At 41.5% G+C, this 27,412-nt stretch overlaps 1 protein-coding gene across 1 annotated transcript; it reads right to left on the bottom strand.

Moving 5' to 3' along the window:
- Positions 1 to 8,551: 8,551 nt before the first annotated feature.
- On the bottom strand, positions 8,552 to 26,178 carry LOC127552339 (zinc-alpha-2-glycoprotein-like). Its single transcript, XM_051982900.1, has 6 exons — positions 26,097 to 26,178; positions 12,410 to 12,670; positions 11,237 to 11,491; positions 10,044 to 10,322; positions 9,223 to 9,339; positions 8,552 to 8,774 (listed from the first exon to the last, which is right to left on the bottom strand). The coding sequence occupies exons 1-6, from the start codon at positions 26,176 to 26,178 to the stop codon at positions 8,713 to 8,715; spliced, it is 1,056 nt and encodes a 351-aa protein (XP_051838860.1). The 3' UTR covers positions 8,552 to 8,712.
- Positions 26,179 to 27,412: the final 1,234 nt, after the last annotated feature.

The raw sequence follows: 27,412 nt of genomic DNA, 5'->3' as shown, positions 1-27,412 counted from the left end.
TACAAAATTTCTACCTTTCCTGCAACAGGTGGAGGTTTTCTACTCAGGAGAGTTTCCAGTTTGCAAACTGTATTCCTCATTCTGCAAGTAATTAAACTTCTACTTGATCTTCGGGCCTGCTTTTTATGACTCCAGCCATTCACAGTTTAGAGACCAAAATTCTAATAGCAACATTTGTAGTTCCTACTGTCCAAAAACAATCTATAAGGATCATATAGGATTATCTAGCTATCTTCATGATGTACCAGACTATACTGGGAACATTAATAAGGAAAGAATAAGTCTCTTTCTTAAGATTAGGAGTTCTCAGTGAATAAGAACCAGATCACTTCTGTTAGTCTAGTAAGTGGTCCTAACTCCTTTTATTTTCAAGTTCCCACAAGAGAAATAAGCACACTAAAAGCACTGGTGCTATGATAACAGAATTGACCTAGATACCCCTTCCTGAAACTCCAAAAAAATTCATCAAAATTTTGGACTCCTATTTGGGTCAATATCATTTCTTTTTCAGTCACAATCGAACTTACTCCCCCTCTTCTCATTCTATATAACTGTCTTCTTCTGGGTTATAATGAAGGCCACAGCTGAGCTCAGTCCCAGGATAGCAGGTATCATGCTGTCCAATGCTAAAGCCCAGAATGTTACCCTTATGGGTTCTTGAGGGCTACGAGGATTAGAGGCATAATTGTAAAGGGCTAAAGGACTCTAATAAATGCTTGTTAAATAAATGAATGAAAATTTTAAAAAGAACTCAATATTTTAGAATTTCCAAACCCAATTTCAATTCCAAGCCTGCTCTCTCTGTGTTTTTTATTGATGCAAGCATTTAAAGATGGGAATTTTTCCCTGATCACTGCTTTTGCTGTATCACATACATTTCGATATGTTGTCCCATTATTGCCATTCTCTTTTATTAAATTGTTGATTGTTCTGTGGTTTGTTCTTAACACACTAATTCTTTAAGATTAGGTTGTTTAAATTTCCATCAGTTTTTAATCTGTTCCCTTAGACACTTATTAAATATAATATTTATTGCATTGTGACCTTCTGAAAATAGTTCTCAGCTTTCATCCCAGATGAATGGAATAGAAGTGGTGTTGTTCTATTTTAGTGACCTTGTCCCATCCTGGCTCAAATCCCCAAAATTGTTCAAATAGGCCTTCCCTTGAATGACTGATGGGAATGAATCTTCCCCTACAAGCAGACATTCACCAGGATACTTGATGTGTTTCAAATGCATTGTACTTCATTGCACCAATAGAAGTTAAACTAGTGCTCCCGACTGGAGTTCCAATGTAGTTCAGAGATAACAAGTGCTGTCATTATTGGGGAAATAGTCACTGAATTTCTCCTTCCACCTACTCTCCATCTTTCTCCCAATTCATATAGACCAAATGGAATTAGAAGCCTATGACAGTGCAGAAGAGAAAGGCCCTCCCAAGAGTCATCGTGGCAGCACACAGTAATTTCAGAATTTGATGGGAAAAGGGGATCAAGAAAGGAAAAAAAAAAGACATTTACATAACTTACAAATAAGGAATCAAGCTGGGGGCACTGAATGGGAATTTGGCAGAACTGAATCTATATCCCACTTCTGCTACATATTAGCTGTGTAAATATATGTTCTTTTTTCTCAGTGAACCAGAAAGGAAAAAAACTAGAAAAGTAGGGGCTAGTGGCCAAATGGGTCAGCTGCAAAGTTGGGAGGAACAATCTATCAGCATTTCAGCAGTGGACAGCACCAAGCCCAGAAGAACTCTTTGTTCTTTTGTAGTTCTTAAGGGACAAATCAGAGATGATAGAAGGAGGAAGAGTGGATTTTACAGCTGGTGACAACAGAGCAGCCACACTTATAGAATGTGGTAGCAGTTTCCTTTCTTTTGGGGCAATGATTCAAATCTAGTAGTGATTTGTGGGCAGTACTTGTGGATCATAGAATCATAGAGCTACAGCTCAATGGTAGGTCAAAGTTCACTTAGTCCACTTCATTTATAGATAAGAAAATGAAATTTCAGAGAACGCAAGTGATTTACCCAAGACCATTTAGATAATGTGACAAGAGAGATTCTAACCCAACCCCTCCAGACTGTAAATAATGTCCCACATTCTTATAGCATCGTATGAATCTATCCTATCAGGATTCCCGATATATTTCTCTTTTGTGGGCATATGAGAGGAGGAAAATAGGGAACTTGATTATTTCAGGCCTCTGTAACATAGGTTCAATAAATTACTTCTTTTTTGAGACTTGGCTTACCCCACTCATGGACAGCTACACTATCACTCCTTGAAATCGTTCCTTTCTTGTGCTTACATCTCCCCCTTATCTAGAAAAGGCCTTAACTCATTCCATCACTAGGCCAGATATAATACTTACCTTGCCTTAGGTGTGAAGAACTATAATTCTATAACTTTATTCGTTTATCACTTCATAGAATATGAGTACATTTTCATTTGAGAGACCCCATTAGAAAAATCTATAATCCTTGCCCGTTATTATAGCACTTACCAATGCTTTTTAAAAAACTAAAAGCTGATTGGTTCAGGACAATCATTTTTGCTGATTCATGTTACTAAATTAACATTAAAATTGCCTAGATTAAATTGCATATTCAGCTAGCTAGTTAAATCACCTTCCTTGGACAGAATGAATCAAGAATATAGAATAATCTCCAATAATGGAAAATGCCATACAAGCAGAAATACTGAGTGCTGTGTCAGCCTACCAAGTAAACATTTTTATGCTGGCTCCTATCAGAAACAGATGTTGTGCTGCAATGAATTGCAGTGTGTCCTAAAAATCTGCAGACCAAAAGTAATCCCAAGCAAAAGGCACAGGATCTTGTCAAGTATTTATGAACAAAATTAATGAGCCAAGTGGTGAGTATGGACTCTTTTCTCAACTCCAACCCAAACTGGACTTTGAAACTCCTTTTAGACCAACTTAAGTAGTAGAGCATTATATCTCAAAGCAAGTCTTAGCTTTCCTAAGACATTGATCCTTGGTGAAATGAACAGGGAAAGTGTATGTCTGTGTTTTCCTGTCCTCAGAGCATTTTGCACACTGTAATTATGCTTGATACCTGCCCAAGAGTCAGAGATCAGTCTTCTCATATAAGTCTCTGGTGAGAAGGCCCTCCTGAGACAGCCTAGACTGTAGCTCTATTATTTAATGGTAGTTTTGATAGTGTATAGTAGATAAAGTAAATGAGGGTTCATTGTGCTACAGTGGGGAATCTTTTTGGATCTGGATTGGACTAGATGAGTTCTGAGATCCCATCCAGCTCTCAAATTCTGTGATTCTGTAATAGAATCTGGAAGACTTCCAAAGGAGTAATAAATAAAGATGGAATAAGAAGAAAAAAGAGAGCAATTTTTTCTGGAAAGTTACAAATGGATAAAAGGCTCTCTCTTGCTCTCTCTCACTCTCTCTTTCTCTTTCTCCCTCCCTCCCTCCCTTCCTCTTCCTCTCTCTCTCTTTTTTCTCTCTCTTCTCTCTTTCTTCTCTCTCTTTCTCTTTCTCTCTCTCTCTCCCTCCCTCCCTCTTCCTCTCTCTCTCTCTCTCTCTCTTCTCTCTCTCTCTCTCTCTCTCTCTCTCCCTCCCTCTTTCTCTTTCTAAAACAAATAGCTTTCTAAAACAGAAGCTACATAGTAAGTAAGCAGTCAGTAAAAATCTTACTTTCTCCTCATGGCATGTAGATTAAAATACGCTAGTGATAGGAAATTCTGACAGTTTCTATCAAAGTGGAAAGATTTTTAAGTGAGCCTAATGATGGACTGCATCTGTATCTGAGAACCCAATTTCCTAAATTTGGAGACTTTGTTTTGTTTTGTTTTAGCAACCTGTTAAGGCATTTGGGAATGTGACCTGTACCAGTAGAGGGAGCAATCACACCTATGAAATCAGGGATTTTCAAAGTATTGTTATTTGCTATTCCGTCATTTTTCAGTCATCCAATTCTTCATGAGCCCATTTGGAATTTTCGTGGCAAAGATACAGGAATGATTTTTCATTTCCTTCTTAAGCTCATTTCATGTGGAAACTGAAGCAAACAGGATAAGTGACTTGCCCAAAGTCACACAGTCAATATGATGAAGTTTAGATATGGGGTACTTAAATGAAATTAGGGTTTAATTGAGGTCTAGTAGAGGTGCAAGCAATTCTCTGTAAAGAAATTTACAGACCCGAAAATCTAGATCGATAAAAGAGGTTTATTATGGGGATTGGAAGTAAGGTTCAAGTCTAGTTAAGGAAATAGGCAAGGATAAAGAGAGGAGGATACTGGAAACATTCCAGTGGGCAGAGAGTCCTTGGGGAGCCAAGTGCGGTGCCAGGCTTATGCTGGCATGTTTAGCCCCTCTGCAAAGAGAGGGCTCCAGTCTGGCTCTTTTGTAATAGAGGGCTTTGGCTATAAGCTGAAGGGGGCTTGTGGGTGGAGTCCAATGTTAGCTCCTCCCTGGGTTTCAGCCAAGGTTAGAATTTGAATTGAATTCAATGGGTTTCAGGACTGAGCCGTTCCTACTCAAATAACAAAGATGAAACGATTTGTGCCTGGGGTGGAGTCCCCTCACTGAGACAGAGTCAAAGAAGGTTTTCTCCTTTAAGGATTTTTCAGAATTTGGGGGTTCCCTTTTCAAATATATCTGAGGTCAGATTTGAGCTAAGAGAGATGACTTCCTGACTACAGACATAGTACCTGAAAGATCATAGTCAAATCCCCTGAACTTGCCTGGCTTTAGTTTCTTCATCTGTAAAATGAGAGGGTTGGAGCAGATGACCTCTGAGGTTCCTTTCAGATCCAGATCTGTGATTCATTTAACTATTCCCATTCCTATAAGCCAATAATGATCACCAGCAGACACAGCTTGGTCACTGCATTTGCTCCGGCCAATGGACGAGTGTAGATTTGAACAAACCTCGCGAGTGATCCATAATGAGAATGCCCAACGGACCATTTGAACAAGAAATCTCTTTGCGCATAGCATTGGCATTCTGGTCCTTTGGTATGGTTGTATAACTGGGTCGATTTCCCTTGAAATGTACCCATTCAGGTCAGTGCCCGGGGAGTTATATTTAAGTTGTATAGCCCTTGAAAACTGGGTCCACTTGAAAGACAACTTATTGGTCTATGTCCCTCTGAGAGCAGTAAGAGGGACCAAGAGAGCTTGGGAAACTACCGTGATCCAGTTAGTTACTAGGGAGACCCATTGTTTTTTAAATCTTACTCCAGATGTGACCCAACCAGCTCTTATCTGAATAAATAGCAAACTCCAACTCTAGGAACCTTATAATAACTGAAAGTTAAGTATGCTCACACTCATGCTGCCAATTAATCCATTTAACTATTAATACATCCGAAATCCCACTATATGTCTCTTGATAAATATTCAAAATAATTACTTGAACTTGAAGTAATCAAATCAGCTCAGAGATTCTTACTCTGATTCAGTGGGAAGCTCATATCTTGCCAGCTAGACAAAAACATGCTATGCTTAAGGAGTGATGAGGGAAGGATTGTGTACTCTGACACCTTTATCCAGCTGACACAACCAAGAAGCCCGTGTAACTGCCATTGTTGGCTCTCCTGGGTCCACTCTCCTCCCAAGTTTTCTGGACTTGATTTAAAGCACTAAGTTTTGAAAGGTCAACCTATTCCCTTGGGGTCCACTAAAAGCACTTTCCCTAAAGGGAAAGAAAGGTTTTTTCATTTCACCAAAACCATTTCTTGTTCCATTATGAGGAGAGTGCTGTTGATTCATCAGTCACCACCAAGCTCTTCTATCTATCCTATAGGTGAACCTTCCAATATATATTGTCTCTCCCTATTCAAATGTGAGCTCCTAAAGCACAGGAATCTTTTTCTTTTCCATGAATCTGCACATAGTTATTGACATATGTGTGTATGTGTGTGTGTGTGTATTCTATTTGTGTGTATTTGTATAATGCACTTGGCCAACCTATTAAAATGTGATCCTTGCAGGTAGGGATACTTTTATTCTTTGTACTTATAATCCAGAGCCAAAAGCATAAGAAGTACTTAAAAATAATAGATAACACTTATGTAACCCTGTGAGTTTTGCAAAATGCTTTATAAAAATCATCTCATTTTTTCCTTATAGCCATTTTAGAAGGCAGATTCTGTTGTTGTTGTTGTTGTTATTATTATTTTATAGATAAGAAAGCTAAAGCTGAGAGAAAGTAAAGTAACAATATGTGTCTGAGACCAGGTTTGAATCCAAGTCTGTCTTGACTCTAGTCAGGTATTCTAAGTTCATGGCCCCAAAGAAGAGAAATGAAAAGACAGCCTCATCCTACTTCACAGCAAAAGTGAGAAGTCCACAAGCAGAGAATACTGCCTATATTTTCAGAATTTTTAGGTGCATTGATTGGTTTGGCTGATATTTTTTCCTTTTCCTTTTTTCTCTTTTAAAAATTTGTTTCAGGGAGTCAATAAATATTGAGGGCCTAGTATGTGCCAAGTACTGTGCATAGCACTAGGGATACAGAAAGAAGCAAAAGAATCTAATGGGAGAAACAAAAGCAAACAAATTTATATAAACAAGCTATATACAAGATAAATAGGAAATAATTAAGAAGGAAGGCAGAAGGAAAGCACTAGAATAAGGGGGCCAGAACAGACTTCTTGTAGAAGACAAGATTTTAGCTGGGACTTGAAAGAAAACAGGAATAGCAGGAGGCAGAACTGAACAGGGAGAGATTTCCAGGAAAGGGGAACAGTCAGAGAAAATGACTGGAGCCGCAGTATTTCTACTGGACTTGTGTCCTTAAAGAGATCATAAAATGGGGGAAGGGACCCACATGTGCAAAAATGTTTGTGGCAGCCCTTTTTGCAGTGGCGAGAAACTGGAAACTGAATGGATGCCCATCAGTTGGGAAAGGGCTGAATAAATTGTGGTATATGAATGTTATGGAATATTATTGTTCTGTAAGAAATGACCAGCAGGATGATTTCAAGAGGCCTGGAGAGACTGACAGGAACTGATGCTAAGTGAAATGAGCACAACCAGGAGATCATTGTACACGGCAACAAGAAGACTATATGATGATCAATTCTGAGGGACCCGGCCCTCTTTAACAATCAGACGATTCAAACCAGTTCCACTTGCTCAGTGATGAAGAGAGCCATCTATACCCAGAGAGAGGACTGTGGGAACTGAGTGTGGATCACAACATAGTATCTTCACTTTTTTGTTGTTGTTTGCTTGCATTTTGTTTTCGTTCTCATTTTTTCCTTTTTGATCTGATTTTTCTTGTGCAGAATGACATTTGTGTAAATACATATAAAAGAATTGCACATATTTAACATATATTGAATCACTTGCCATCTAGAGGAGTAAGAATGAATGTTGACAATTATCCATGTATATATTTTGAAAATAAAAAGCTTTAATTTTTTTTTAAATCTTGGAGACATTAAAAAAAATAGCTGGAGTCAAGAGATGGAGTGTCTTATTCAAGGAACACCCAGGAAGCCAGTGTCATTGGATCTAAGATATGTGGAAGGAAGGAAGGTGAAGAAGCCTGAAAAGGAGTAGGAATGAGGGAGATGGCACGGAGGAGTAGATTCTACAGGGCTTTGAGCTTCAGAGGGTTTTATATTTGATCCTGGAAATGATAGGGAGCTATTGAGGTTTAATGGAGGAGGAAGGGAGATGACATAGTCAGATCTGTGCTTTAAGAAAATCACTTAGCTTAAAAGAGGATGGAATGGAGTGGGAAGTGGTACTATGTGGAGAAAATATTTGCAGACTCTTCATCAGACATTCACAGCTTTGTTGAACAACCATCTCTTTGCATTTACCCCATCCCAAACAGTCCGCCTTGTGTGCCAAAAAGCCTGACCACCAAGCAAAAAGTTCCTAATTTAATGTGGAGACTTATGGAGATTTAGCTATCATATATTAGCATTATATCATAGTAGCACAGATTACTCTAATCCAGCTCCTAAGTGCACTTGCCAGCTTCTTTTTCTTCATCTTCCTGTTGGCTTGAAAAATAGCTAATATTGACTACAACTATGTCTCGTTCTCCTTGTTCTAGAAGGAAGACATTCATAATGATTCAATGATTACGTTCCATAATGGACTGCGACTTCATATCCTATTACATCTGGGACCGTTCTCCAGGTCCTTCTGCCACCTTTAGACTAAAATGGAATATTCTCATTGCCCAGGGAAGCTGAGCTGCAAGTGGAATATTTATCCAATTTCTACAGGAGATGCTTTATATCAGTGTCCCTCAAGGAAATGGGCCTCCTTCACAGACACAGTTCCACTTTGGGTTACGGTGAGGATGATGGTGATGGCTAGGATGAAGGTCAGAGTGAGGGATGTAATCTTCCCTCTTCCCTAAAGTCTTCCCCACTACCCCACTAAAGGGGAAAGTTAGGATTTGATAGGATGAAGAAAAATCACCAGATCTAGGATTAAAATCCCTGGCTTCAAACTCTAATCCCAAAATTTGCTAACTTCTTGCCGTTAGCAAGACACTTCTAGGTCTCATTTTCTTCATCTGTAAAGGGGAGAGAATGCTTCTTGAGATAGTCTGCCGTCTACCGAAGAACTGTTTTATAAACTGTAAAATATCAGAGAAACATGAGCTGTCACTGCTATCATTAGTACACGGGGAAGCATCCAGCAGTGACCGCGCTTGGCTCAGAATATACGGTGAGAGTTTCCCTCAGTCTTCTGTTATAGAGCAGGTGAAGAAAGAGGTGGGAAAGAACACTCCAGCTGACTTAGCGGGGTCATCCCTGCATTGGGGGAAAAAAAGATCTTTAGTTTAGCTCAAACCTTCTCCCTCCACCAGTTTCCTACTATCTGCAAGGAGAAGTTGGAAGGGTATGAGAGCAGATTTGAGAATTTCACAGAAACACACGTACACACCCTGCCATTTATTCCCTTTAGACATTTCCCATAGTTCCCATAATTCCTCAACTCATACAACTTTTAAGTCAAAAAGAAGAAAATAATGAAAGACAATTGACTTGTGGAAAACACTGAGAGGGTCATCTCATCCAGCCCCCTGCCTCCACCAATGATGTTTTTCTCTTAATCGAAGATCTCTTCACACATATCAAACAGATCAAGACAACTTTCCTCTCCAAAAATCCTCTCCCTCCCTTTGGTCCCTGCCAAAACCAATAACCTCTGCTTTCCGTTCACCGTCTGCCCTCCCCATTCCCTGGCCACCCCACATACCTGTCTTCTTCTTTTTCCGGATGATGAAAGCTGCCAACAAACTCAGCACAAAGATAGCAGCTGCTGTGGAACTCAGGATCACAGCCCATGAGCTTCCTTTTGTTGTCTCTCCAGGCACTATAGGGTGGGAGGAGAAGAAAGAAGGAGATTTTCTATGGAATTTAGAGGTGGTGCAATAGGGGGTCCTATCCATTGACAGCTTATGGTCCAACGTGTGCTCCCATGATCCATCTCAGAAAAGTTGGGAGGACAAGGAAAACTGTGTCCTTGGTCTCTATAGTGGTCCCGTGGCCTGGATGTGGCCTTAGATTGCTTTTGATGGATATCATGCCAAGATGTAATACTAGAAGGACCAGAATTTAAGAATACCTTGAAGGATCAAACTGCATCAATTGACAGTGCTTTTTTTAATATCCATAATTGTCCATATTAATCCATTAATCTATTCTTTAATATCCACAAGGCAGAGAAAATAGAGATTCAGCTTGTTGCTGGTCGGTGAATCGGTAATGAATCATCTGAAGTATGTATTCAAATTCAAACTACTGGAAGTTATAATCAGGTAAAATATGATCATTGCGTCCAAATTAATGGAAATGTGCTGTACCAATTCAAATAATGCAACCATTTCAGGAGATTTACTATGTACACTAATTGGAACCTAGTTGTAGGATGAAAATTATTATTTCAAAGGAAAATTCTAATAAAATTTTGAATCAAGTGATGTATTTAGTCCTTCTGGTATTAAAAAGGAAGAGAAGAGTCTGCGAGTCATTCAAGGAATTCTGGGTGTTACTTGGCCCATCACCAAGAAAACTCACCGGGGTATACAGTTGGCTTCTCCAGCTCACTGTGCTCAATCAAGCAGGCATAACCTTTTCCTGGGTCCTCTGGGGGCAATTTCAAAGTAACACGGAGGTAGTAAGTGGAGTCGGCATTGGGCAGAGTGCCACTGGAGCTCTCCTCCCCCCATATGCCCAGTTTGCCATCCTTCTCCCAGCGCAGAAGGATGGAGCGAGGGTAGAAACCCGTGGCCAGGCAGGAGAAGATGAGGCTGCCATTTTGAGAGTGATAGCGGGATACAGTCACTTCGGGGGGTGCTAGGAACAGAAATGAAAGAGAAGTCTGAAACATTCTCTGTCTCTCTTCCTTCCCCACCATCTCGGACCTCAGCCTCACTGCCACAGGCAAATAGATCAGAATATAAGAACACCACAGGGCCCGTGTTACAGAAGTTTCCTCCTACCATCCACCCCACAGAAAGAGATAAATAAGGAATTAACAAGGAGGTCATAGAGTCACGTCCAAGATCATGTATCATTTTGTTCAGATTTCATGGGCATTTCAAACATCTCCACTATGATTATCGTACATCTTTTCTACCACTGGCATAAAAAGAATCTCAAACTCAGGCCATTTCTGTACAGAATCTATTTTTCCCTCTTTCTCCCTTCAAATTCAAATGAAATTTTTCCTAAAATGGACCAGGTCTTCTTCCTCTTGGGCTCCAAAGCTAGCCTTTTGCTATTCATAAAGCATGTTCCTGTTTTCAGATGTGCTACTCGTATTCATATGACTCCAATAAGTCCTTCAGTCCCCATGTCATCCCAAGAAGATATGTAGAACAGGGATGATGTTAATTATTAATAATATATTTAGCTTTTTGTGATTTGAAAAGTGTTTTATAGCTATTATGTCATTTGATCCTCACAATAACCCTCAAAGTGCTGTCATGATCTGCATTTTTATAGATGATTCTTCAAGAATCTTAAAGACTCTTAAAGATTCAGCTGAGGCAGTATTCACACTCAGGTCTTCCTGGGTATGTCACCTTGCTCAGCACTTCTCCATACAATACTAAAATAATTGTTCCCATTTTTTAAAAGTGGGTTTTAGGGCTCAGGGACTTTAGGTCACGCAGCTAACTGGCATCTGCAAGACCCTGCACTACTGACCCTCCCCTTGGAGTTGTGACTACTCTAAGGAGAGAAGTTAGAAGGTATCAAGGACTTACTTTTTTCCTTCATATGCACAATTTGCAAGAGAAGCTTTAGGAAAAAGGGACAATCTCCTCGCATTGTCTTGGCCCAGAAGGGGTCCTTCTGGTAGGGACAGAAGTCCTCATCCTCCGGCTTCATGACAATCCATCGTTCTTCCTTCATATCCAGGTGGCACACATCTTCACCATCAAAGGCGACACCCACGTGACTATTCACCAGGATGCCTCTGTCAGTCTCACAGTTCATAAAGACCTGCCCTGTGTGGGTCCCTGTTGGGAAGAGGGAAGAGATGGGACTGGGTCGTATTCATCACTTTTAACCATTCATTCAACAAGCGTTTTTTTTTAAGTGGTTGCTGGGTGCAGAACCCTATTCTAGGTGCTAGAGGAAATACAGAACTAAGATAAAGCACCATTCCTGCCCTCTTGGAGCCACTGTCTAAGTGTCTGGGTTACTATCCCAACACAGATAACTATTATACACAACAATCAAATATAACTATGAGAGAGAGACAGAGACAGACAGAGAGACAGAGAGAAAGAGAGAGAGAGAGAGAGAGAGAGAGAGAGAGAGAGAGAGAGAGAGAGAGAGAGAGAGAGAGAGGGAGGGAGAGGGAGAGAGAGGGAGAGGGAGAGGGAGAGGGAGAGGGAGAGGGAGAAGGAGAGGAGAAGGAGAGGGAGAAGGATAGACAGATAGAGAATGATTTATGTGAGATCAAAGAAGGGAGAGTGCTATTAGCTGATGAGCTCAGAAATACTTGCTAGGCCTGGTAACACCTTTAAAGGGTGGGTAGGAATTCAACAAGAAAAGGAGGGGAAATAGGATATTTCAGCAAAGGCACAGAGATAGGAAATCAGACTGTGTTCAAGGGACAAAACCTAATCCCATCAAGCTGGAGAAGAGTTGAAGGAGTAAAAGGTTGAAAAGATAAGTTGCCATAGGATAATGAGGTGAGGGAGTTTAAACTTCACTCAATTAAACAATCAACAAAATTAGGGGTAAAAGAAAGGGGGAACCAGTCTTGTTTATTCTGTTCCAGGGGGCAAGAGCGAACAGCAGTGCCCCAATGTGACAGGGACGATGTCAGTCAATTCCATGGCCTGATCTCCAGGAAATGAATCTGGGAAGAGAGAAAGAATCAAGAGCAGGAGCCACAGAGGACAGAAGGGCCAGCGGAGCTAACTCACCCTCAGTCCAGTTGTAATACTGCGTCCTGTCCTGGAGGATTTTATCAATCTCAGTCTCTAATTTTAACAGTTCTGCTCGGTAATGCTGGACCATAAAGTTCTGCATGGGCGCATTGACTCTATCCAGCTTAAAGATCAGATCTTTACTAGGGGTAGTGTAGGAAACAATCAGATGGTCATCCAAAAAGCCATTGAAGAAGATGTCTGGTGGGATCCGAGGAGACGCCACCACGGTTATCTGGAACTCCAGGCTGTGAAGCTCTGAAGGAGAAAGGTTAGCGAAGAATGGTATTGGTCAAGGTGAATGCACAACTTCATTTTAATTCAGCAAACATTTGTTAAATGCCTAGTATTTGCCAGAATGTTAAAGGTTTTTAAAGAGCCAAGGCTAGGGGCAACTAGGTGGTGCAGTGGATAGAGCACTGGCCCTGAAATCAGGAGGACCTGAGTTCAATTCTGGTCTCAGACACTTAACATGTCTTCTCTATGTGGCCCTGGGCAAGTCAGTTAACCCCAATTGCCTCAGCAAAAAGCAAAAAAAAAAAGGGAAAAAAGGAAAAAAAAAAAGCCAAGACTAATTCTGGAGAGTAATTTGAAACTATGGCCAAAGGGTTATAAAACTGTGCGTACCCTTTGGTCCAGCAGTCTCACTATTAATCCTGTATCCCAAAGAGATATTTATTTAAAGAGGGGGATATCAACAATGATGCTGTTTGAGGATGTATTCTGATGGAAGTGGATCTCTTCAATAAAGAAAGCTTTAATTGATCAAAGATGGGCAGAAGCAGCTACACCCAAAGAAAGAACACTGGGGAATGAATATAAACTGCTTGCATTTTTGTTTTTCTTCCCGGGTTATTTCTACCTTCTGAATTCAATTCTCCTTGTGCAACAAGAGAACTGTTCGGTTCTGCACACATATATTGTATCTAGGATATACTGTAACCTATTTAACATGTAAAGGACTGCTTGCCATCTGGGGGAGGGAGTGGAGGGAGGAAGGGGAAAAATCGGAACAGAAGTGAATGCAAGGGATAATGCTGCAAAAAATTACCCTGGCATGGGTTCTATCAATAAAAAGTTATTTAAAAAAAAAAAAGAGGGGGATAGAAGGAACCATATAAACAAAAAAAAAGTCTTTGTAGCAGCTTTTTTTTTAATGGCAAAGAACTGGAAATGGCTGTATAAGTTATATGAATATATGAAGGTAATGGAATATTATTGTTCCAGAAGAAATGATAAACAAGCTGATTTCAGAAACCCCTGAAAAGACTTGTATGAACTGATGCTGAGTGAAGTGAGCAGAACCAGGAGATCACTGTACACAGTAACAACAAGATTATGTGATGACCAACTGTTGGTGACCTTGGCTCTTCTCAACAGTGCAGTGATACAAAGCAACTCCAATAGACTTGGGATGGAAAATGTCATCCGCATCCAGAGACAGAACTATGGAGACTGAATGTGGATCGAAATAGGGTATTTTCATCTTTTGTTTGTTGGTTGTTTTTTTTTTTTCTTTCTCGTTTTTTTTTCCTTTTGGTTATTTTTCTTGCACAACATGATAAATATGAAAATAAGTTTTAAAGGATTGCATATATTTAATCTGTAATATATTGCTTTCTGTCTTGAGGAGGGAGGGAGTAGGGAAAATAGGGAGAAAAAATTAGAACACAAAGTTTTACAAAAATGAATGTTGAGAACTATCTTTACGTGTATTTGGAAAAATAAAATATTATGGGTGGTGGAGAAAAGCCAAGACTAGAAGTTGCTATAATAATAGCTGACATGTATATAGCACTTTTAAATTTTTTTAATTTTGCAGTAATAACAATTTTAATTACTTTTAAAAATTATTTTGAAATAATAAAATAAATTTCATTTTATTTATTTTTAACCTTTTTATTTGCATAATGTTTTACAAATATTATCTTATTTGATCTTCACAACAACCCTGGGAGATAATTGCTATTATTATCCCCATTTTACAGATGAGAAAACCTAGATGCAGAAAGGATAAGTGTCTTGTTCAGAGTCACACAACTTGGAAATGTCTGCGGCTAGATTTGAACTCAGGATTTCCTGTGTTTTCGAATGTTTTCTAATAATGGAAAGAAAGCTAGCTTCAGAGATGGATTCAAATACCACCAAAGATATGTACTAGCTGTATGAGCCTGGTAATACGGGTAATCTTTCAGTGCCCCCACATTACTCTCAATATTTAAATTAAAAGGCAGGTGTTAGCAAAGGGAAGTTTCCCCACTGGGAATTGAAAGACTGATGAAATTAGATGTGCATTTTTTTTTCTGAAGCAATTGGGGTTAAGTGACTTGCACAGGGTCACACAGCTAGGAAATGTTAAGTATCTGAGACCAGATTTGAACTCAGCTCCTCCTGACTTCAAATGTGCATTTTAAAAAAAATCTATGTGCCAGACACTATGTTGGATGCTAAGAAAACACAGAAAAAATGTCAGTCAGCAAAACTGCCCAGGCAGTCCCCAGGAGCCGATATTCACATTGAGAAATACAATACATCCATGGAGAAATAATGGCAAGAGAAAACGAGAGCTAACAAAAAGAATAATAAGGCTGGGAACTGAACCTGTGACTGACTCCTGTGGACTCCCAATGAGGAAACTTACTGTTAGAGACCAATGCAATTTGCCACTTTCTCCAACCCTTTGTCTTCTAGATCCCTGGAGGGTTATGTGACTTGCCCAGGATCACACAGCCCGTGCCAGGCGCTGTGCTGAGCACTGGGATACGAAGAGAGATAAAAGACAGCCCCTGTTTTCAAAAAATGCACAATCTAATGGGGAAGACAACATGTAAACTACTTGCCAACAAGATACATACAAGATAAATCGGAGTCAATCAAGAGAGAAGGCACTAAGGGGGATGAGACAAAACTTCTGCCAGAATCGCTGGGGCTGCAAAAATACAAAAGTGCTCCGTTCCCCGCCCTCCAGAAGCTTATACTCTAGGGACAATCTCATTTCTAGACTCTTTTCAGTTTTACAAAACAATATTTTATGAAAGGAAGAGTTAATCAGCATGACCAACTCCAGGTTGTCTTCTTTTAAGAAATTGTCCAGGTGGCAGCTAGGTGGCGCCCTGAAGTCAGGAGGATCCAAGTTCAAATCTGGTCTCAGACACGTAACATTTCCTAGCTGTGTGACCTTGGGCAAGTCACTTAACCCCAATTGCCTCAGCAAAAAAAAAGAGAAAGAAAGAAAAAAGAAATTGTCGCAGCCACCCCAACCTTCAGTGACCACCCCGCCGATTGGGCAACAGCTATTAAACATCAAGGCAAGCCTTCCACCAGCAAAAACATTAGGACTCCCTGAAAGCTCGGCTACGGCTAGCAATATTTTTAGCAATAAAGAGTTTTTAACTAAAGTGTTTCTGTTTTTTAGACATAATAGACTAGCACGATGTATAGTGTAAACATAACTTTTCTATGCACGGGAAAGCAAAAGTTCATGTAACTCACTTGGTTGTGAGGGAACAAAAGGAATAATGTGCAATTCTATCACCTGTGACCCTAGAAAGTCACATTCTAAGCTGCAGTCTCAATCTCCTCGTCTGTAAAATGGGGCTAACACTCTCCACTACTTTTCATGCCAGAAGATTATGGTGAAAAGACTTTCTGAAGCTTACAGAGCCGTAGAAACGGGAAGGATTAGTATTCTAAGTGGCTCCTGAAGGCAACACCAAAACCAGCCCAACTCTCCGTGACCCCAGCAAGGAGGCGGGAGCGGGTCGCCATTTCCTTTCCCAGCTCATTTTATAGTTGAAGGGCTGAATACAAACTTGGCACTCTGTGGCCACCTAGCGGTCACAAGAAGAAAAGGTCAATTGCACCTCGACAAAAGGAGCATTTGGGGCAATCGGGCTCTCCCTGCAGCCTCCAAAGTGGAGAAGCCAAAGTGTGGCCGGTTCTCCTGCTTGCGCTGTTTGGCCTGGTACCAGCACCAGGAAAGCCCGGCCTCCATCAGCCGGCACCGCGCCGGCCACATGTGCAGCCATCAGTCACAGCGAACGGACGCTGGCCCAGAAGGTCATTTTCGGGAGAAGTCACGGGGACGAGCACTCCCAAAGGGGTCAGAAAAAGTGAGAAAGGACACTTCCAAGGAGGTCAGAAAAAGGGGGAAAGGACACTCCCAAGGGGTCAGAAAAAGGGGGAAAGGACACTCCCAAGGGGTCAGAAAAAGCGGGAAAGGACACTTCCAAGGGGGTCAGAAAAAGCGGGAAAGGACACTCCCAAGGGGTCAGAAAAAGCGGGAAAGGACACTCCCGAGGGGGTCAGAAAAAGCGGGAAAGGACATTCCCAGGGCGTCAGAAAAAGCGGGAAAGGACACTCCCAAGGGAGTCAGAAAAAGGGGGAAAGGACACTCCCAAGGGGTCAGAAAAAGTGGGAAAGGACACTCCCGAGGGGGTCAGAAAAAGGGGGAAAGGACACTCCCAAGGGGTCAGAAAAAGGGGGAAAGGCCACTCCCAAGGGGTCAGAAAAAGCGGGAAAGGACACTCCCAAGGGGGTCAGAAAAAGCGGGAAAGGACACTCCCAAGGGAGTCAGAAAAAGGGGGAAAGGACACTCCCAAGGGGTCAGAAAAAGTGGGAAAGGACACTCCCGAGGGGGTCAGAAAAAGGGGGAAAGGACATTCCCAAGGGCGTCAGAAAAAGCGGGAAAGGACACTCCCAAGGGAGTCAGAAAAAGCGGGAAAGGACATTCCCAAGGGCGTCAGAAAAAGCGGGAAAGGACACTCCCAAGGGGTCAGAAAAAGGGGGAAAGGACACTCCCGAGGGAGTCAGAAAAAGCGGGAAAGGACATTCCCAAGGGCGTCAGAAAAAGCGGGAAAGGACACTCCCAAGGGAGTCAGAAAAAGGGGGAAAGGACACTCCCAAGGGGTCAGAAAAAGCGGGAAAGGACACTCCCAAGGGCGTCAGAAAAAGCGGGAAAGGACATTCCCAAGGGCGTCAGAAAAAGCGGGAAAGGACACTCCCAAAGAGGTCAGAAAAAGCGGGAAAGGACACTCCCAAGGGGTCAGAAAAAGGGGGAAAGGACACTCCCAAGGGGGTCAGAAAAAGCGGGAAAGGACACTCCCAGGGGGGTCAGAAAAAGCGAGAAAGGACACTCCCAGGGGGGTCAGAAAAAGCGGGAAAGGACATTCCCAAGGGCGTCAGAAAAAGCGGGAAAGGACACTCCCGAGGGGGTCAGAAAAAGGGGGAAAGGACATTCCCAAGGGCGTCAGAAAAAGCGGGAAAGGACACTCCCAAGGGAGTCAGAAAAAGCGGGAAAGGACATTCCCAAGGGCGTCAGAAAAAGCGGGAAAGGACACTCCCAAGGGGTCAGAAAAAGGGGGAAAGGACACTCCCGAGGGAGTCAGAAAAAGCGGGAAAGGACATTCCCAAGGGCGTCAGAAAAAGCGGGAAAGGACACTCCCAAGGGAGTCAGAAAAAGGGGGAAAGGACACTCCCAAGGGGTCAGAAAAAGTGGGAAAGGACACTCCCGAGGGGGTCAGAAAAAGGGGGAAAGGACACTCCCAAGGGGTCAGAAAAAGGGGGAAAGGCCACTCCCAAGGGGTCAGAAAAAGCGGGAAAAGACACTCCCAAGGGGGTCAGAAAAAGCGGGAAAGGACACTCCCGAGGGGGTCAGAAAAAGCGGGAAAGGACATTCCCAAGGGGTCAGAAAAAGCGGGAAAAGACACTCCCAAGGGGGTCAGAAAAAGCGGGAAAGGACACTCCCAAGGGGTCAGAAAAAGCGGGAAAGGACACTCCCAAGGGGGTCAAAAAAAGCGGGAAAGGACACTCCTAAGGGGGTCAGAAAAAGCGGGAAAGGACACTCCTAAGGGGGTCAGAAAAAGCGGGAAAAGACACTCCCAAGGGGGTCAGAAAAAGCGGGAAAGGACACTCCCAAGGGGTCAGAAGAAGGGGGAAAGGACACTCCCAAGGGGGTCAGAAAAAGAAAGTGAGAAAGGACACTCCCAAGGAGGTCAAAAAAAGCGGGAAAGGACACTCCCAAGGGGGTCAAAAAAAGCGGGAAAGGACACTCCCAGGGGAGGGGGTCAGAAAAAGCGGGAAAGGACACTCCCAAGGGGGTCAGAAAAAGCGGGACGAGGACACTCCCAAGGGCTCTCTAAGAGCTCTGGAATCATTGTAGGACATGGGGGGCCCTGGCCCCAGACCGCCAGCACGGTGCCCTCAGAGAAGGTGACGCCCTCTATGAGCAAAGCAGTGGCCCAAAGGAACACGAGATGCACAGAGTTAGAGAATCCGCCCCAAATGTCCGCAGGGATTGTTATTTGTCTGATCAGCCACAGGTGGACACAAGGAAACTCAACTCTAACAGAGTCGTCCTGGTCCTCTCGGAGAACAACCATCAGCCAATAACAGAATCCAGCTGTCTTGAGTTCTAATGGATGCAGAATGAAGTGAGTAGAATCAAACCCTTTATGCAACACTAATAATATTTTTTAAAGTTTTTTTTTTTTTTCATAAATCTAGGTCAACACAGTAACCAACCAGAATTCCAGAGAACTGGAAGTCACGCTGAAACTTCCTGCCTGCAGCCAGATAGAGAGATGATGGACTCAGAGCAGAGTAAAGCTGAGGTAGCTTCCGCGATTGGACAGTGTGCACACCTGTTTCGGACATTTGTTTTGCTCAGTTATATGTAGTGGTACAAGGCTTTTGCTTTTTTTTCATTTTCAGTTAAGGATAAAAAAAGATGATTTTGGTTCAATGGGGAGAAAATTTTTTTTAGGAAAGTTAGGCCAGAGCCAGGCTATGAAGAGTTGAAAAGGTCAAATAAAGGAGTTTGTGCTTTATCCTAGAAGGAAACGAAGTCACTGAAGCTTTCTTTTGTGCTCTGGAATGATCACTTTGGCAACTGTTCGGAGGGTGAGTCCGTGACACTACAGAACCAAATTAATCGATTATGGTCAATGAGTTCATCGTCACTGGTGGTCTTCAAGTAGAAAGTGAAACAGCAGAGATTCAGCCTTCAGGGATTGGTTTGGGCCTAGTGAAATCTACAGGTCCCTCTACCTCTGACACTAACTTTTTGTGCCTTTCTTATCTTCATTCCATTGGCTTTATGTTAAATCTAAGTTAAAAAAAAAAAAAGATTCATATTCAAAAAACCAAAAACTTCTTTAATTGCTTAGAACTAAGAAAACAGAACTGATCCACTTTGGTGACCTCCTGGGGGAAGGATTTAGATCTGGAAGAAACTGCGTGGTCAGCTAATCCAATCTGTCTGCGCTACAAGTAAAAGAGGCTCATCACAAGAGTCTGGACCAATCTGAGGAATTTCCCCAATTGACTTAATAAGATTATGGCACCTCCTGTAGTGTATGTACCCTTGCAGAGAGAATACAAGGAGATCCTGAATATTGAGTGACTAATTAGGATTTCAGAGGATGGACTTTTGCAAGAGGAATTGCCGCCCTGCTCTTGTCAAAAACAAGCTGGCAATTCAGTATTTTCTCTGTGTGTGTGTGTGTGTGTGTGTGTGTGTGTGTGTGTGTGTGTGTGTGTGTGTTTCTCTCTGTCTCTGCCTCTCTCTCTCTTTTTCTCTCTTTCTTTCTCTCTCTCTCTCTTTCTCTCTCTCCTCTCTCTCTCTCTCTCTCTCTCTCTCTCTCTCTCTCTCTCTCTCTCTCTCTCTCTCTCTCTCTCTTTCTCTCTCTCACTCTCTTTCTCCCACTTCCTCTTTTTCCCTCCCCTTTTCCACTCTTCTTCTCTCTCCTCTCAATCTCCCTTCCTCTACCTCTCTCTCCCTCCTTCTTCTTCCCTGTCTTTCCTGCCTCTCTCTCCCTCTCTTTCCCTTTCTCCCTCTCTCCCTCTTTAATTTCCTTTTTATCTTCAGAAGACAAACCAGGTTATTCCTTCTAAAGCCATCCACTGTAAATAGCCATCACTTTCTCTGATGCTGAAAAATTTCAATTAAATATTACATCCATATGTCTAAATGATGCTGAAATAACTCACGATGCACTTCACCTGCTCCCTTTGATTCTGGGGTCATGGGTTCCTCAGGTTACCCACTCTAAAGCAGAGGGCTCTTTGCTCTTCCTCTAGAAGACATCATCAACTTCCTTCCTCCCGTATTACAATGTGTAGAATAGATTAAATAAAACAACTCAGATTGGTCAAAAATACACGTCCATTACAAACCCCAGTTCAGTGGGACTGTGAGATGGGAGGACTTATTTAAGCTCTGCTCAGAAATTCAAATTACTGTAACCTTTTTAGAAAAGTCTAGCCACCAGCCATACTAAAACTGGTGTTCTCCTTTGCCCCAGTGATTCCACTATAGAAACAATATCCCAAGAATTTGAAGCTAAATTAAAAGGATAATTTGCTCATCGATTGAAGCTGAAGCAACACAGAACATAGCATATGAGAACCAGAACAGATCTTAGGAAAAACCATTTTTTTGAAAGACTGGACAAGTCGTGGTATATGATTGTGATACAATACTACTGTACTACAAGAAATGATGACCTCAGAGATTGGCTAAGATGACAGGAAAAAATAATGATGAATGTTGGAGGGGATGCGGGAAAACTGGAACGAATCCAACCATTCTGGAGAGCAATCTGGAATTATGCCCAAAAAGTTATCAAACTGTGCATACCCTTTGATCCAGCAGTGTTTCTATTGGGCTTATACCCCAAAGAGATACTAAAGAAGGGAAAGGGACCCGTATGTGCCAAAATGTTTGTAGCAGCCCTGTTTGTAGTGGCTAGAAACTGGAAAATGAATGGATGCCCATCAATTGGAGAATGGCTGGGTAAATTGTGGTATATGAATATTATGGAATATTATTGTTCTGTAAGAAATGACCAGCAGGATGAATACAGAGAGGACTGGCGAGATTTACATGAACTGATGCTGAGTGAAATGAGCAGAACCAGGAGATCATTATACACTTCGACAACAATATTGCATGAGGATGTATTCTGATGGAAGGATTTCTTTGACAAAGAGACCTAACTGAGTTTCAATTGATAAATGACGGACAGAAGCAGCTACACCCAAAGAAAGAACACTGGGAAACGAATGTGAACTATCTGCATTTTTGTTTTTCTTCCCGGGTTATTTCTACCTTCTGAATCCAATCCTCCCTATGCAACAAGAGAACTGTTCGGTTCTGCAAACATATATTGTATCTAGGATATACTGCAACATATCCAACATATAAAGGACTGCTTGCCATCTAGGGGAGGGGGTGGAGGGAGGGAGGGAAAAAAAATCGGAACAGAAACGAGTGTCAATATAAAGTAATTATTAAATAAAAATTTAAAAAAAAAAAAAAGAAAAGAAAATGTAGGGAAGGCAAAAAAAAAAAAAAAAAAAAAGAAATGATGACCTCAGGATCTTAGGAAAAACATGGAGAGACTTGCATGAAATAATGAAGAGTGAAATGAGCAGAACTAAGAGAACAGAGGATACCATATATAGTAACGGCAATATTGTTTTAAGAATGACTTTGGGAGCAGCTAGATGTCCCAGTGGGTAAAATGCTAGCCCTGAAGCTGAGGTCCCGAGTTCAAATGGGACCTTAGACACTTAACACTTACTAGCTGTGTGACTCTGGGCAAGTCACTTAAGATGACTTGCCTCACTGTATGTACAGTGTTTGGGCCTATTGTATAGGCCCAATGTTTGTGTGTACAGACATATAAATATAATACCTATTTCTGCCTAATGGTAGCTATCTCAGAGATGGAAAGAGAAGGAGGAGGAAGAGAAGGAGGAGGAGGAGGGAATTTAAAAAAGGAAAAAAGAAATGTGTTGTATATGTAAATAAAATAGTGTTATACCTAAAAAATTTTTAGTTTCATGTACATCATTTATGCTTTGAAAATGCTTGTTTTATCCCATAAATTAAAGTTTTTTTAAGTTTTAAACAAACTGATAAAACATAAAATCTCATAACTGGAAAGAATGCCAAAACATAGAATGTCAGAGTAGAAGGTGACCTTAGGTGCCCTCATCTTGAAGATTAAAAAAAAAAAACAAAAAAAAAACAAAAAGAGAGAATAGAACTTGCCCAAAATCACCTGACCAGTCAATAGGAGAGTCAATAATAGAAGCCAAGTCTCCTAACTCCCACTCTAGCTTCCTTCCATACCAATTGAATTGTAATAGTGAAAAACTGGAAACAACCTTCAAGACCCAACAATCAGGGAATGGCCGGGCTGCAAAAACTCTATGGAGGTGAGCCACTAAAAAATGACAAACAGGAAGAAAGCAAAAAATATGGACGAGTCCACATTGGTGGTTCACAATCTGTGTGAATGTCTCAGGACTCCCAAGTCTAACAGACTTGTTGCAAGGGTCTATTTCATTAAAAAAAAACTCAGTATGATAAATAAGCAAATATTGTATATAGGCATTATATATATAATTATATATATTTTATATATTATAATTATATATTATACTATATAGGTATTAGTCTGTATGTAGACTAAAAATACAAACACAATTCACTTGATTTTCCCTTATGTAGCTAGATGCTGTTGTAATTAATAAATTAAAGATTCACTTAGGATTTCTACTAAATTCATGGCACTTTTGAAATAATGGATTTTTTCTATCAGTAGATACTAAAACAGTACAACTATTATCATGATGCTTAGTGGGAAGGAAAGGAAATTTATTTTTTTTTAAAAGGGTCCTGATGCTTAAAAGTTTAGAAACTACTGATCTGTATGAAATAATTCAAAGTGAAAATAGAAGAATTAAGATAATACAGATGCACAGACCATGTGATTTAATTTTAATGTGCAATTTAATGTGCAAGATTTAAATGTGCAATTGGAATATACTTTAAGGATCACCAGCAGTTGAAAGATCATGGACTCAGAGATGGAACTTACAGATCACTCATTCCAACTCTCTCATTTTGTAGAGAAGAAAACTGAGGTTCTAAAAGTTGGAATTAAAGTCCCACAAAGTCACACATGTAATAAGTTTCAAAAGCAGGATCCTTCTGAGAGTTAGGAGCTATGTGTGACTTTGGGGAAGTCCAAAGGAGGTTGGGAAACCTCTTTCCTTATACTAGACTTCCAAATTTGATGCTCTTTCTAGTCAATCAAGAAGCACTTATTAAGCACCTACTATGTATTAGGATATGGGATCACAGGCACCTCAAACTCAAGGTTCAGAACAGGACTCATTGTCACTTCCCCCAAACCTACCTCTCTTCTGAACCTCTTTAACTTCCATCCAGGGCATCACCACCACCCCAGTTTCCAAACTCAGAAAATCCTGGCTCTTCATTTCTATTACCTCACACATCACATCAGGTGTCAAATCATGCTGCTTTCACTTCCACATTTCCATCTCTAATATATATCCCCATCCATACAGACACAATCCTGGTTCAGGGGACCTCCTTGGCACCTATTGCTTGGACCATTCCAATAGCCTTCTAATTGGCTTCCTGTCTCCTAAGCTCTCTCCACTCCAAATCCATCCTCCTCACAGTTGCCAAAACAATTTTCCTAAAATAGAAATTTCCTAAAATATAAAAAAAAAATTCCCCACACACATATTTCCTAAACTCCAGTGGTTCCCTATTATCTTCAAGTCAAATATAAAGTCCTCGGTTTGGCTTTTAAGGGGCTTTACATTTCCTTCTGCCTTCCCAATCTTCTCCCTTTTTTGGAGGCAATCAGGGTGAAATGACTTCCATCTAGTGCGCCACTTCCCAGTTTTCCTACTTCTTTACTCTCTCTGATTTACCTCTACTTACCAATTTGCTGCTGCATAATGCTCTATCTCCACGCCTTTACATTGACCCCATATCTACAAGTCATCTCCCCGAGGTGAGCTTCCAGTCTCCATCAGGGCATCTTTGGCTTTCCCCAGCTCTCCCCCACAACTCCTTTTGCTATCTTCTAATTCTCTCCCTATTTATATCCTCTTCTCCAGTAGCCTCAGAAGCTAAGGAAAGAGCTGGCCTGGACCTAGAGGGTGGAGACAAAGTAACCTGAAAAGAGATCACTTGTTCCCTCATAAAGACTATGACTTTAGTTCTCTCACCCCAGAATAAATGTCCTTTGAATAAGATGTCCATGATTTCAGGAAAAGAATAAGTAAGACACTAGACAGGAGAACAGACTGGGAAAAGGTCACGTATCTAATGGAGGTGGACTTTGGAGTAAAATGATGATTAGAATGTAACCCCTTGGGAGGGGGGGTTCCTTTTTATTTGTAGGCCCAACATTTAGCACCAGGCCTGAAGAGCAAATTGCTTCTTGAATGATTAATTCATAGTAAAGGAAAGTTTGCCAAAGAAAAGATGGCAGAAATTGGTCCAGACAGATCTTCCGTTAGGGGATTGATGAGGGCATAAAAATAGCAACTGATGTGTATAGAGGTCTTTATAGAGGACCAATAGAGGTCTTTTGGGAAGGAACTGTCCAAAAATTATTTCATTTCAGCACCATAACAACCCTGTGAAGAAAAGTCTCCAGATATTATTCTCCCCATTTTTTTTTTTAATTTTTGGACCAGATTGTAAATTTGCAGTTTCTTTGGCAACCGGAACTCAGGATGAGGAAATTCCCTCTGTTAATATAGGGCAATACTTTCTCCATCTACTACTTCTAATCTGAGCATTATGAAGTTAAGTGGGAGCAGCTAGATGGTGCGAGATAGAGCACCAGCCCTGAAATCAGAAGGACCTGAATTTAAATATGGTCTTAGACATTTAACATTGCCTGGCTGTGTGACCCTGGGCAAGTCACTTAACCCCAATTGTCTCAGCAAAAAAAGAAGAAGAAGAAGAAAAAGTTAAGTGACTTGCCCAGGAGAATGCAGGCAGCATGGAACAGAATAGACTTATACCCACAGCTTTGTGACTTCGAAGCCAGCTCTCTGTCCACCACACCCCATCCCCATTTTACAAACGAGAAAAGAGATTTAGATGTTACATAATTTGCCAGGGTTACACAGATAGTAAGTCTGCAGCAGAATTTGTACCCAGAACTTCCTATACTCTATCTTCTACGGCAGTTTCTTAACCTGGAGTTAAGAATCCATTTTTTAAATGTTTTGATGACTAAACTTCAATAATTGCCTATATTTTAGTTTATGCATTTAAAAGTATTCTTTTGGAGGCAGCTAGTTGGCGCAGTGGATAGAGCACTAGCACGGGATTTAGGAGGACCTGAGTTCAAATCTGGTCTCAGACACTTAACACTTTCTAGCTGTGTGACCCTGGAACAGAGACTTAACCCCAACTGCCTCCTCAAAAACAAACAAACAGAAAACAAGTATTCTTCTGAGAGGGATGCATAGACTTCGCTATTCCTTCTCCAAAAGGCTCCAAGCCAGGAAAAGAAGAATCCTAGAGTCTACCCCCATTTGTTCCATAGGCATTTATTAAGATTTGCCAGATGTTGGGCTCAACGTTAAGGGTACAGAAATCAAAAAAAAGGGTCACAGTCCCTATCCTCAAGGAGTTTACATTGTTCAAGTAAGGCATGCTGTCTTATAGTCCATTTTGTTACAGGGGGTCCCACCTCAGGGAACCCTTGGCCTGAAGGAAAACATAGTTCATACCTTTAAAGAAGAACCTGTCTATGAACGAGACCCATTTTCCAGCTTTAGAATACTTTATCAGACTAGCAGCTTCACATTCTTGGCCTTAAACCTTCAGACTCACCTGCCTGGGTCTCTGTCAGAAGAAATATCCCCAGAAAGAGCATCCAGAATGAGGAGGACTGCGTCTTCCATTGGGGCTCCATCCTGAATGGCGACAGCCTTGTCCCCTGTCAAGAAATTTCCATTTCTGAGAATATGCCTCCTTCCAGACCCAGGAGCATCTTGGGAGTCACAATCAGCAGTGGTCAATACCTACCTTGCAAAGAAAGGAGAGATCTGGTTACGTTTGAGAGAGAAAGATCAATGTGTGAGACACTCCGGGCTCTCCTCCAAAAGGTCCATCTCACCCTGATGGAAAACACGTCCCTATATACACACATGAACTCCTGTCCCCTCCCCCACTCAATTGACATTGGCTCCTCCTAATCTCTGCCATCCTATCATTCATAAACGGGGCCACAGTTGCCAAGTAGAAGTGGCCCCACAGACAGTGGACGCGAAGGTGGAAGTGAAAGGCGGTCTGTGGTGGGGATGTTTCAGCCCAATGTTCTGTGCAGTCACTGTGAGAGAGCCCAGGCTGGTGAGGGGGCATTTTTAGAGTTGTTTCTAAGAACTGTGATTTCCCTCAACCTATTCAAATTTCATCCCAATCTATTGAGAAAGTATTAAATGGGGGAAGGGATGGAGAGGGAAGGACTAGGTCAGTAAGATCTGGAAACTGCCCTTGAGGGGAGTCAGGTGATGAGGTTCTGCCAAGCTGAGTAACCTAGGTCACTTCAGTTCTCTGGGTTCTGATTTCCTTGTCTTGAAAATGAAGGGCAGCAACATGGTCCATGGCTCAGAGGCTGATGGGTCTCTTGGCTTAGGAGTTCTGATCTATAATGGGACCAAAGTTAATAGGATGTTTGCAATAAGCCTGACAATATTATAGTGAGCTTTGTGGGAAAAGGAAAGAAGGAAGGATGGAAGGAAGGAAGGAAGGAAGGAAGAAAGGAAGAAAGTTAAAGAAGGAACGGAGTAAGGGAGGAAGGAAAGGAGGGAGGGAGGGAAGGAGAAAGGGAAGGAGGAAAGGATGGAAAGAGGTGGAGAGGAGAGATGGGAGGGAGGGGGAAAGGAGAGGAGGGAAGGAAGGAAGAAGGGAAGAACAGAGAATAGTGCTAGACTAGATCAGAGATTTTAAACTCAAGGCCTTACTCAACTACTACCAGCCTTTAAAAGTATGTTGTTGTAAATAACTGTATGGACATGTATACTAACATTGTATTTAATTTATACTTTAACATATTTAATATGGATTGGTCCACCTGCCATCTGGGGGAGGAGGTGGGGAGAAGAAGGGGAAAAATTGGAACAAAAGGTTTGGCAATTGTTAATGCT

Source organism: Antechinus flavipes, chromosome 2 (assembly GCF_016432865.1).
Source record: "Antechinus flavipes isolate AdamAnt ecotype Samford, QLD, Australia chromosome 2, AdamAnt_v2, whole genome shotgun sequence".
NCBI classification, from domain to species: Eukaryota; Metazoa; Chordata; class Mammalia; order Dasyuromorphia; family Dasyuridae; genus Antechinus; species Antechinus flavipes.
This window is presented reverse-complemented; position numbering and strand designations above follow the sequence as displayed.